Genomic DNA, 12,500 nt, shown 5'->3' with positions numbered 1-12,500 from the left:
ATTCTAAAGCGATCTTCATTAGCGTCAGTTGAATCCCCCGCGTCTATAAACCAGAAGGAACAGTTTACACATTATGTAGGATAACCGTTTTATTCAGTTCAGAGGTTTATATGCTACGTTGACAGCCGCGTATTATGATTAAGAGCATTAAAAAATACTCATAGTAGCATGAGTCTTGAAATGGAGAAACAATTCCACAGTTATGTTTGGTACATATATTTAAAAATAAATCTCTACATAGAGCTTTCGGGAATCTGTTCGATTCCCCTTTTCAATCAGTTATGTTTGTACCCATACATAATTGTGATGTGTTTCTCCATAAAGGGCATTATCATCATTATTTTTATTGCTGTGATTTATAATGTACATGTGCTTGCTTGGAATACTGCAGAAGACCTTTAAAACTTGTCTGGAAAATTTCCTCAAATTAGAATTTGAAAATCCTTCAACAGGATATTGATTTACCAGCATTTTGGACATCAAGAGTTTTCAAGTATCACCAGATGTGAAGAATGCATTGTTTTAATGTACATTATTGTAGAAACTGCACAATGCTGAATGGTGATAACAAGGAAAAGTTTCAACATGGAAAGATTTTCCAAAGTGTGATATAAGGTGATATGAACAATTCTCGGCATTCGTCATTAGGAAACAGGTGTCACTGAGATGTCATAACAAGTTTGACGTTTCTCAGCGGACGAGAGATCACGTGGTCTTTCTCATTCAGCAGCTGTCACATCGAGTGTGTGAATCTTTGACGCTTCCGATTAGCATCCGTCAGATTTGACGAGTCAGTATTTGAGTTTTCTAAATGCCAGTAGCTTGTTAATACGACTTCTCCTCCTCCCGAAGACAGACAAATGCAACGGAGATTTAAGGGCTATTGAAATTGACTCAAGAATGTTACATCCAAGAGAGTAAAGATCATTTTGTAATTTTTGACATGTAAAGGATTGCCACAGAATTCATTTTGGGTATGTTAGAAATAGATGTTATTAGATAATGGGGATCATTTTTTCTATTCTAGAGCAGCAGGATTAGTGTACATTACGTAATTCAGAATAATAATATTTAGAATGGCAAATAAGATATGCTTGCTCATGAATATCTATGTACAGTATATAGTACAGAAATTCATGCACGTTAGAGCACACGTACGCTTTAAATAAAAAAAAATAAAAAGACAGAAAAAAAAGTGCTGGCCCACACCAGAAGAGTGCATCGCAGCCAAGAGTTGTCACCTTTCATTTCAGAGCCAGGTTTTAAGTTTGTGACTCACAGATTTACTTTTTCGTTTTTTTAAAATAGCCTACCTAACATCTGCTGTGCTACTTACTTCGAACGACAGGGAACTCGAGCTCTCTCTCTGAAGTCTTGTAACTATGTTGGTTTTAAATTTGTATTCCACTTTTCTTTTGTTTCCTGTGAACTGATTATTTGCAGCTGTGTGCTACGGTAAATGACGAAATGGAAAAATAAAGACTTGCACGACAAAACGCAATTTTAGGGAATAATTACGAAGGAGTGTTTACCTGGAAAAAGTGCCTTATGCTCTTATCGGCAATTTCCCATTAAAAGTGATACACGTTTCATAAACAGATTGAAAGGGCAAGAATTATTGTTAATATCTATATCAATTTTTGTTGTAGTTTCCTCATTTACAGCAGAAAGCTGTAGATCAGTAGGTTTTGTTAACAAATTTCGCCTGTAATGACATTTTATTTTTGTTCAGCAAAAAGTCGAGGTGTATGGAAATCATTTAGTAAAATATGAAAAAACAATATCTTATTTATATTAGGACAAGACCGTCACGTTGCATTTTGGTTGCTCTATTCCTGTTAATGGGAAACGAAACACTTAGCTTTGTATGACACAGCTAAAAATTAATTCTTATCCCTTGACGACGAAACAGGCGTTTTGTTTGGCGTAATCAGAAATTATTTTTTTGAATAAGATTAACTGTTTTATTCGGTTATATACTCTATAAATTAATGTTATTACTGAAGACTAACCTCATGATTTTATTCAGTCAACAAGGAATATTTTTTATTGAACTGTAAACTATTGATATAGGTTGCTGCAAAATGAAATCATGTTCATAGGTGGCTAAATTCTTGTCTTGGTTACACACAAAAGTTTGTTCATAACTAAAGTCTGGGCTTGATTTTAGATGGTTAATGGTTTATGCAATTGATTCTAGTTTGCTGATGACTCATCACTTGGCTTGGTTTGAAACAAAGGGAAATCATTTCTCTGTGTTAAGAAATCATCAAGTTCGGTTAAGGACTAAGCTCTTGATTTCGTTTCCCAGAACAGGAAAAATAAGCTTGTCCCTATAGTCATCGACCGCCAACTCGCTTTACATATCCCTGGGAATTCTTCGCCCTATTTATAAGTTGCTCCAAGGATCCAGTGTGTGTGTGTGTGTGTGTGTGTGTGTGTGTGGATCTTGTCTCCGTGTCCTTTATTTGGACAGCTGGGCCAAGTCCACTGCCACAGAACCCTTGTCTAAATCGATTCCGCGCATGCCCTACCCGCAATGCGAGTACTACGATTTGGCATCGGTCGCCATTTGGACGATAGACCTTGATCACATATCTCTCTTTCTCTCTTCATGCAAATTTCAGCGGATCCCGCTTTAGCACAAAAAAAGGGAGAAAATAACTAGTGCACTTATATTCTCATATACTGTAAGCATAAAAAGTATCCGTTCAGGTAACTTCACATTCCTTTGCAACATACCACGTAGTCACGACGTCAGCAACATTTTAAGACACGCAGAATACGACCCGGGAACTCAGGCCTTATAGTTGGCACCGAAAAGTCAGGTTAGCGAAAGCGGAAACCGACCCATTATAGAGCCGTTAAGGGCGGGGTAAAATGAGAACAGATAATCTTTCTTGTAGTTTAAAGCATTTTGTTGCTCTTCTCACATGTAAGGAATCATACGTCCTTTTCCCAAGCTTCCATATTTCTACACAACATTTCTTCGGCTGCAAAACTAGTGGGACGGGTCTGCAAAAAGCCTACAGGAAAGAGGGACAAGAACATGGAAAGGGAAATAGCAGTTATTATTCTGGAGGAATGTTGTACGAAAAAGAACACAGGATCAACGGGAGAATTTCAATTCACGGGCATGGTGAGAGTGATTTACTGAACTGGGCAAGTTAATTTAATCTTTTCTCCATCAATAATAGGAGGCATAATAGCCTGAACGGTATTAAGTGATGATAGGAGAGGAAAAGGGACACATTCTGATAACGAAAGATATCAAATTATACCATACGCCATTACAAAGATTTATTGTGGTAAAAGGAATTATAACTCTTCCCATGATTATTTGGCTATTCATTTAAATGACTATTATTATCTAGTTTTCTGCAGTTTCTAAATAAGCAAATAGGTAAAAAATAAATAGGAGGCGATTCGCAGGTGTATCAAAATATATAAATTTATTAATATATAAGAAGGAGACATCCCATTCTTCAGTTTTCATCAATAATCCAAAGAGCGACATTCTTCCCACATTTTCAGAAAATTTCTTCACTGCTTTGAACTAGAATTAGATACGGAAACAGACCACCATAAAACATCTTTACATTTGAAACGTAAAATAGTGTGGGACGACTTCTACGACCCTACCATACTCCTCAACATCACTTCGTATGCTCTCTTGCCGCATTGTGATCCGTTATCACTCTCACCAGACCCTCGCCACGTCACTGTTTTGTAAGGTCGCAGCCCAGTTATTATTTGGATATTCGGTGTCCTGTGTACACGTGCGATGACTGGGAATAGAGGGAAGGGCAAACAGGGCTTAATGTAATTATGGGTTTATAGAACGTGCTGATAGATATATAGTAAATACTTTGAGAGAATCGTAGGGATATTTAATGCAATGCTGCTTTGTAATTAGGAGAAACTGCGCTATAAAAACGAACAAGTTGGGATTTTACGTATATTTTAGGGACTTGAGAGAAAGAGAGAGAGAAAGCACATTGTACAAACAGACAGATAAACACAGAACAGGCAGGGAAAGCACCATCTCGATAACAAACAAAAGCACAAACCACACTTGACACAAATCACAGCCCGATCGTTACCGCTGGGACGCTAACTGATATCTTACGCGCCGCAGAGGCATTTTACAGAAGAGCAGACAGGGAGACGAATGAGAAAAACAAATTTTGAAAATAATGATGGAAATTTTGTTGATATGTCTTTCGTTATATGGAGGCTTTAAAGCTTTTTCGCCGAAATTCACTTATTGCGGGTGTATTTCATATTCCGTTGACTGTACTCCTGTAATCTTTTAACGAGTGGATCCACAATGTTCCCTTAGTGTTTAGGTAGTATACTCAATATGATAATTTGCAAACTACTGTTCAGATTCTATGAAATGTTCAATCATGTTTAATTCGTTAAGCTTGTCAGCATCGCATTGAGTAATAGCCTATCCCAGATGATTGACAAGTGTCGGAAAATGACTCGCACCCTATGTCGCAATTGACATTCAAATCTCAATAACTAAAAAGGCGAACATTATTCTTTCAAGTATCGAACTGAATCACTCAGAAACTCCGACATTGTCCACATCATTCATTAATAATATTTTCTTTGGTAAAACAGATATAATGTATCTTAGAAAAATATCCATTAGCAGTATCACAGTTCTCTCCATCCTTCAGTACCACCGATGGTTCCGACGTCAATCTTCCATATTTGTTTCTTTCATCATTTTATACGCGCCAGTGTTCCAGGATTTTTCACTTTGTGTTGTCACAGTTTTCTTGTCCAGCATTTGGTGTAAGCCAGCTCCCTTCTTCTGTTCTCATTTATCCATAAGTTTTTAGATTTTGTGTTAATGTTTACATCTCGTAGGGTTTGTCGATGGTCTCACTGTATAAAGTTTAGGATCTTTTGCTTTTTTTCAAGATTTTCACACTATTTCACTTTAAGAATTCTTATATTTGGAAAGGGGAAAAAGGTTAGTGTGGTTCAGCAGTTAGGTAGCAAGGAATAAATCAGTACAGATGATCTCGTGATGTTCGTCAATATACAAAAGAGGGAGAAAGCAAACATGAAATACAGCATCGGAACACGTTCACAACGAGATAGGTCGTGGGAGGATGTGGATTTATTCATGAACAATGACTTCTTTATTTTGACGCGGACATGGACATCAGGGGTTTTGACAAACATACCAAGCATTTTGCAGGGGAGAAAACGACATTTTTCCGTCGTTACTCACAGTGAGGGAATCCTGGATGTTCTTGAATTCCTTGTAGGTGTACTGGACATTGGGAGCCATCACCTTTGAGACGATGGCCTCCAGGTTGTCCATCCATTCCTGGTACTTCTGGAGACGGAAATCGTATACATCCTTAACGAAACCGTAATTTTCCTGCCAGAACGTCATCTTGGCTGTGGTTTTATGTGTCTGTCACCAACAGTCGCTAACGTGTTCAGCTCAGGACCCGGCTGGCGGTGCAGAAGTACCAAGTTGGTGGAGCGGAGGAACAACACGTCCAGGAGCCTGAAGGGGAAACCGGCCACAGCCACTAGTTCGCTCCCCGACCCACAAGGCAGACTGAGGCCTCCACCTCGGCTCGGCGCTCTCCCCACCGGTAAAATTAGAAACCCTCTCGTGCAAGTTAGGACAAAGAATGCAGACGAAACCGTACTTTTTGGCCCAAATTCTAGGGGTTCTCCCCCCAGCTAGGATCCCCGGCGAACCAATGGGCAGAGGTGTCATGGGCGGGGCTTCAGGAACCCAAAATGACAATGGCTAACTGAAGAGGCTACAGGTCTCTCTGGCTGGCCCGGCTCCTGTTACCTCCCCTCCTCTCGCCGTCTCTTCTCTCTCGCTTATGAAGGAACTCGAGGCAATCCTTGGGATTCGATGAATCATGAATCTCTCTCTCTCTCTCTCTCTCTCTCTCTCTCTCTCTCTCTCTCTCTCTCTCTCTCTCAAGCAAATTGTATACTACATAATCAGGACCTAAGCTGGAATGTATTGAATCTTAAGCATGCGAAGTAATGGCATTTTAAATATAGATATGGCTGACCAAAGTATCAAGAACGCTTGAAACAGGAGATGCAAAAGTGTGATTATTTGTTCTTAGCAAATTACCATTAAGCTTTTTGCCTAATTTTTTTTTTAGTTATAATTTTCCACGAATGTCTATTTCATTTGGTATGCGAGGTCAAATGCATCGTTGATTTTTGTAGATAATTTTAATGTATGAGATGGAGGGATGAGATTATAACAAAACAGAGAGGAATGAAACGGTGCAATTTCCATCTCCAAGACTTATGTGAGCAAATAGCAAGCACATAAAAAATCTAGAACACAGGCGCGTTTCCTTAGTCGCATATAGTTTTTTTTTTTTTCACCGTACCGATTTTCCCCCTTTTTTAGAGCAAGTTGCGCCAGAGGGTTGGGGTATTCTCTTCCTCCTTAAGTTTGCAGGAATGAGGGTGTTAGCCCCCTTGCTCTTTTCTTGAGGGCAGCTGACTCTGGTACTCATTCGCAGCTGGGTCGACTGGTGGGCGGAGGGCTTGGATTGAGTCACAGACTTTGTAAATGTCGGTCCATTACTCTACCACTGATTTATATATATATATATATATATATATATATATATATATATATATATATATATATATATATTCACCTACCTCTATCAGTATCACTATTTTCTTTTCATCTTGTTTCGCTAACATCTGGTTTATTAGCGTGTTTCATAATCTCTTATCTTCAGTTTTATGCATTTACCCAAAACTCCTTCACACCATTTAAGTCATTTTGCCCCATCTATATTATCACCCTTTTTTTTTTGTACTACGACCTCTTATTGCTTTAGTTGTTATCTTCTCTATCCTCATCAGTTTGCGCATTTTTTATCGTCATAGAATATTATTGAAATTCATTTACCAAAAGAAGAAATTGTCCTTATATCGGATCATGACTTCATCATTACAATAATACTTTCATTGACAAGGCTTCCTATACGTCATAACGTCTTGAGGATTTTTGTTGCACTTTTCAGTTTGCTACCTCATTAGAATTTGTTTCCCAGGCGCTTTTATATGTCGAGCACTTATTCTGGCTTCCATTGACTCTCTCATCGTCATTCTCTTGCATACATTTGCTGTCAGCATTCTCTTGAAAACAATATCAAACCTCTTGCTGTCCTTTCCGAGTACTGTATTGGGTTCCGACCCAAGTTCACTTGGCCTTGGTCTTACATACATTTTCTGTCAGCATAACCCTGCATACCAGAGCAAATTCTTTTACCAGGCTTTCCAGCTTCTTACTGTCCTTTTCTCAGAAATGGGGTACATAATATTGGCACTTATTTCACTTGACCTTTCTTGTGCTATCTTTCATTACTACATTGGCAACCCTGAATAGGGGTATTACTGAGTGTGCCCTGCGTGTTCTATGTAAATGGCTGGTTGCAGCGTCCTTATTACCCTAGCTGCATTTGTTTCACTTCTATTTTGCAGTCTTCGGTTTCCTTATACTTAACTATCCAGTTTCTTTAATTTACCTTCCTCCAATTTTTCTTCTCTCATTTAACCCTTTCGCAGCGGAGTTTATTTTGACTCTCATTCCCAGCTAAGTGCACATTTGAAAATGCTTTCAGCTTAAAAAAAGAAAAATGTACTACACCTTTAAGCCCTATATTTTCAGGAATGAACTTCATTTTAGCTTGCAATTAATACATCATGCGTCAATAAATGATTAAAAATTGGAAAAAGTAAAAAAAAATGAAAATTCGTTGACTCTGCGGTCTTCGTTAGTGGCACAAGTAATCCTTTTAGTACACTATCAGTGTATGATATATTCATGTTCCATATTTGCAACACTTCTTGTATTGTACATTCTGTGTAAATGCTATACTTCAAAATATGTACAAAATAATATAGGTTTTTATTTTTTTAATGATACCAATCATCCTTTCTCTGCGCCATCAAACTGATATCTGTCCCGTGCAAGTACTGCTCTGAAACCAGATGTAACTAATATGAAGGTGTTTTAACTCAGATAACCTTGAATGGTAAGTTTGTGAACTAACCCCATTTCAACTGAAACATAAACATACTACGATCTTTTAGGAAAAGTTTGCTTCTTGGCTATCATAAAATAGAAATATTTAATTCTTTTGTTACGTTATCATCTGTTTCCTAAGGAAATAATTTAGCAAAGCATTCATAGGAGTCAAATTGTCAAATCTAATTACCTTATGAGTCTGTATAAATTATTGTATTATCCTATCATCACCATCATTAACATTATCATCCTCACTTTCCACCAGATCAGAATCATCTATATCATAATCAGATTTTGAATCAGAAGCAAATGATTTTTCCTCGATTTCTTAGAGTGAAATAATATATATATATATATATATATATATATATATATATATATATATATATATATATATATATATATATTTATATATATATATATATATATATTCATATTTATAATATATATGTATATATACATACATTCATACATATACTGTATATATAGATATTATATATATACATATATACATATACACATGTCCCAAACTTTTTTACGCAATCATTGAGAGAGAGAGAGAGAGAGAGAGAGAGAGAGAGAGAGAGAGAGAGAGAGAGAGAGAGAGAGAGTAAAACGTTTGGTACAATAGTGGGTCTGAGACAGGTGTGTGGTGCGTACATGTTGTTTGAAAATAAGTTGGCCTTATTCCGGCACGGGATCTTGCTCCTAGAGCAGCCAGTAGGAGTAATTCTGATGGTATACAAGTGATAAAGATGGTCGGGATTAAGAGGTATGTTTAATGATGTGAAATCCATAACGACGAGTCTCCAAGGTTATTTGATATTTTTTTACGGATTTGGTGATGCATAAATTGGAAAAATTTTAGATTTTTCTAAAGAAAATTTGTGAAATTCTGAAAACACAGAAAGAAAAATGTGAGAAGGAGGTGAATATAAGATGAAGAGTGCGTCCTGTCGTTACAGACTCCGAAATGGATCTACAACTTCTTTTGCCTTGCCTCCGCCTAGTAGCAGTTTTTGGTGTGCTGTTGTGCAGTGGAACCTCAGCGGAGTCCGGCAAAATGGACCCAGGTCTGGAAGCCGCCTCTGGAATCAAGAATTTGCTTCTGGTTGCTGTTTTTGGATTGGCTAGCGCTGTAACAGGCAACATACTGGACAACATTAAGAAGCAGAAAATCGATGATGTTTACAATGGAAAACTGAAGCATTGCAGGGAGAAGTTCGTCTCGAAAGAGAAGAGAGGAAGAATCTGACGCTGGAGAATGTCAACTTAACCAAAAGAGTTCATGATCTGAAAAATGCTTTTCAAGAAAATAAAACGGAAAAAGAAAAGGAGGAGATGCACAGAAAGGAACTGGAAAAAGAAAAGAAGGATAAGCAGTCGTACACAGGACGGTTTAACACGCAGAAGAGGGAACAGCAGAATCTTGGAAGACAAGATCCTTTTGCTTGAGAACAAAAAGCAGCTGACGCAGAAGGAGATGCCGGCTCAGGAAAATGTGCATAAATATGCTGGGAGATGAGATAACGAGGATGAAAGCAGAAAATAAGCGACTGAGTCAGTAGCTAAGTGATACCCGAACAACAAAGTAATGAGCTTGACTGCTCAGTTGGCAAAGCTTAATTGTCAACTTCGTCAACAAGAGGAAGTACCAAGTCAGCTGGACACGGAACTGCGTGAGATGGGAGAGGAGTGGATGCAGATGACTAAACGAATCAGAGGACTAGGAAGCGAACTCAACCACCGTAAGACTGAGAAGGAAAACCTCCAATTAAGCGTTCGAGAAATGCAAGAGCAAGTTGGAAAGCTGTCGAAAGAAAATGGCTTCCTCCAATGTCAGCTACAAGAGAAAAATGAAGCTTAGTCAGAAGGACAATTATTCACTGCAAGCGAAAGACCACTACACCGGCTGGAAGAGATGGCGAGGCTGGCCAGCAGCATGGACGAGAGGAATCTTCTTTTGGAAGATGAGCTGCGAAATCTGCAGGCAAAGAACGAAACGTTGCTCCGCGACTTCAAGAACCTTGAGATGAGGACGGAACACTTGGAAAAAGCAAACAAAAGACTACAGAAAAGACTTGCAGTTCTTACGAGCTGATACGAGGCAGTAGGAGCCAGCCTCAATCTGACGGAAAGGAAATTAGAGTGAATCTCCGATAATGTAGGGCAGGAAGACTCACTTATGTTTGCCGGAGGAACAATGATGTTATTTACACAAAGGAATCCATGTACTGCTTGTGTTTAGTTTCATATGTAAATATCCATTCTGTATAGTTAATATTTTTCATTGTACGTTCAAGGATAAGGATATAGCAAAATGGAAAAACAACTTCCCTCTGTTCATTGCCCATCAAAAAGCTAAGTTCATTAAAGTCAAGGAATGCAATAATGACTTGGTATATAACAGACAAAAAGTGATACCTATATATATATATATATATATATATATATATATATATATATATATATATATATATATATGTGTGTGTGTGTGTGTGTGTGTGTGTGTGTGTATGTATGTATACATATACATATTTATATATACGTAGTACAGTACTCTCCAATTACGTTAATCCTACAAGAAATATTGCTGTATATTGCTACAAATCTATCTTGCTATCATAAATCATGATTATATATCATGAATCCAACTACATAATATCATGAAAACCCCAGTAACCTACCAAATTCTGCAAGTGATGTAGAAGACGTTTCCGGCAGAGAGAACCATAGAGAGGGACGACTTCCTAAGGGCTGCATTGTAATTGGTTGAGCGCCGGCGGCCATTTTGATTATGTGTAACTGGAGGTTGCTAAAGACGCAGTGTCAGCTGTGATCTTTCGTGTACACCTTCATGTTCTCAAAGTGTACAGTTTATGAAGCATTTGTATGTCACAATGAGACTAAAATATCAATTGAAAATCAAGAATAAAGCATCCAAAGAAAAGAAATTACGTAAAAACAGAAAACTGTTGAAAATTTCCCATAATTTTGTTAACAGGTCTTCACAATGGCAGATAAGTATAGCCCAGCCCTGTCTAACTCGATTAAGCTTGGTGTGTGTTAATGCTTTTGGTGGTGGACTGGTGGTGATTTTAATGCTAAACAATGTGTGGTATGTGTATGTGTTGATGCCTTTGATGGTGGTACGTAATTAGTATTTAAATACTACCTATTTCCAATAGGTTGTGCACAGGCATAGCATTTTGTGCATATTTTGCTAAGGCATGGTATTTGCGCAAGCTTGACATTTTGCTAGCATGTTCTTCTCCTAGGGCCTATTGTATCTGCCATCATTTAATGACATTAAAGTATAATAATTACTTTTCCAGATGCAGTCCTTTCACAGGTAATTTTACATAGCCTGAGTGTTTGAAAATATGTATTACTTTATTTTACAGAACTTTGAATAAAATTGTTTAAAAATTTTTCCAAGGGCTATTTTTATTTTATTTTACAGAACTTTGAATACTGTTTAAACATTTATGGGTTATTTTGGTTTATAAATATACCACATACATGTCTGTAAGAATATCGGAGAAGAATAAAATTTTTATCCCACTAAGGAATTACCTAAATAGGTATTATTTGGAGCAAAGTCTGTTCTGCTGATCTAGTCACATTTGGCTGTGATGTATCTGAGTGGTCCTCTTACTGTTACATACTTATATAGGCCTATTTGTACCCTTATTTTCTGATATGCGTCCATAAAATGAACAATCATAACAGCTGTCAAATAAATAAACATTGGCTGTTTGTTGTGTTCCAGCATAAAGACAAACTGTTAGCCCTACAGTGGGTTGCAGTGCACTCAGAGCATGTTTGTTTACAAAACGTTGCTGTCACTGCATCTCCAGTTACACACAATCAAAATGGCGGCCAAATTACACTGCACATAGGAAGTCGGCCCTCTCTATGGTTCTCTATGTTTCCGGTAAGTACCGTAGGCCCGTATTTCTTAAAATCTCCAACAGATGGCAATAGTCGTTCATCACAGTGAAAGGGTTAAGACCAAATCGTTTTGGCGAGTCCCAGTCAAGTCTAGAGTTACTGGTCATGTTGAACAAATTGCATCGCAAAAAACGTTTGGTAACTGGGAAAGCAATAGATGCTTTTCCAGCATATCCTTCACAAGGCTAAGCATAAATAGCCTCATATAATTCTTATGCTCTTCCCTTTCACGATTTCTGGTGTATTTTTCGATAAAATTCATCCGTGCAGTACTACGTAACGTTTACGCACAAGATGATACAACAGTAGTCTGATATATTCCTGGGGTTCTCATTCAAGTAAGTCTAGGTCTTCCATCTTTCCTGGTGGCCATGGGAGACCAGTTGACACCATCATATTCTAATCTTTTTGTGGTGGTGCGAAGGACATGTCCAAGCCGTCTTCATCTCCCTTCATCAATCATTATCTCATTTACATAAGAAACTGG

The 12,500-nt window shown here is 37.8% G+C and overlaps 1 protein-coding gene across 1 annotated transcript in view; it reads right to left on the bottom strand.

The window, feature by feature from the left end:
- LOC136847097 (muscle-specific protein 300 kDa-like) overlaps nucleotides 1-5,882 on the bottom strand; it is a 21,497-nt gene extending 15,615 nt beyond the window's left edge. The window contains exon 1 of the mRNA XM_067118405.1: nucleotides 5,252-5,882. Within this exon, the coding sequence (XP_066974506.1) occupies nucleotides 5,252-5,419 (168 nt within the window). The 5' untranslated portion in view covers nucleotides 5,420-5,882. The remainder of the gene's footprint in view (nucleotides 1-5,251) is intronic.
- Nucleotides 5,883-12,500: the final 6,618 nt, after the last annotated feature.

Source organism: Macrobrachium rosenbergii, chromosome 16 (genome assembly GCF_040412425.1).
Source record: "Macrobrachium rosenbergii isolate ZJJX-2024 chromosome 16, ASM4041242v1, whole genome shotgun sequence".
NCBI classification, from domain to species: Eukaryota; Metazoa; Arthropoda; class Malacostraca; order Decapoda; family Palaemonidae; genus Macrobrachium; species Macrobrachium rosenbergii.
The sequence above is the reverse complement of the archived record's forward strand: the minus strand, read 5'-3'. Positions and strand labels throughout refer to the sequence as shown.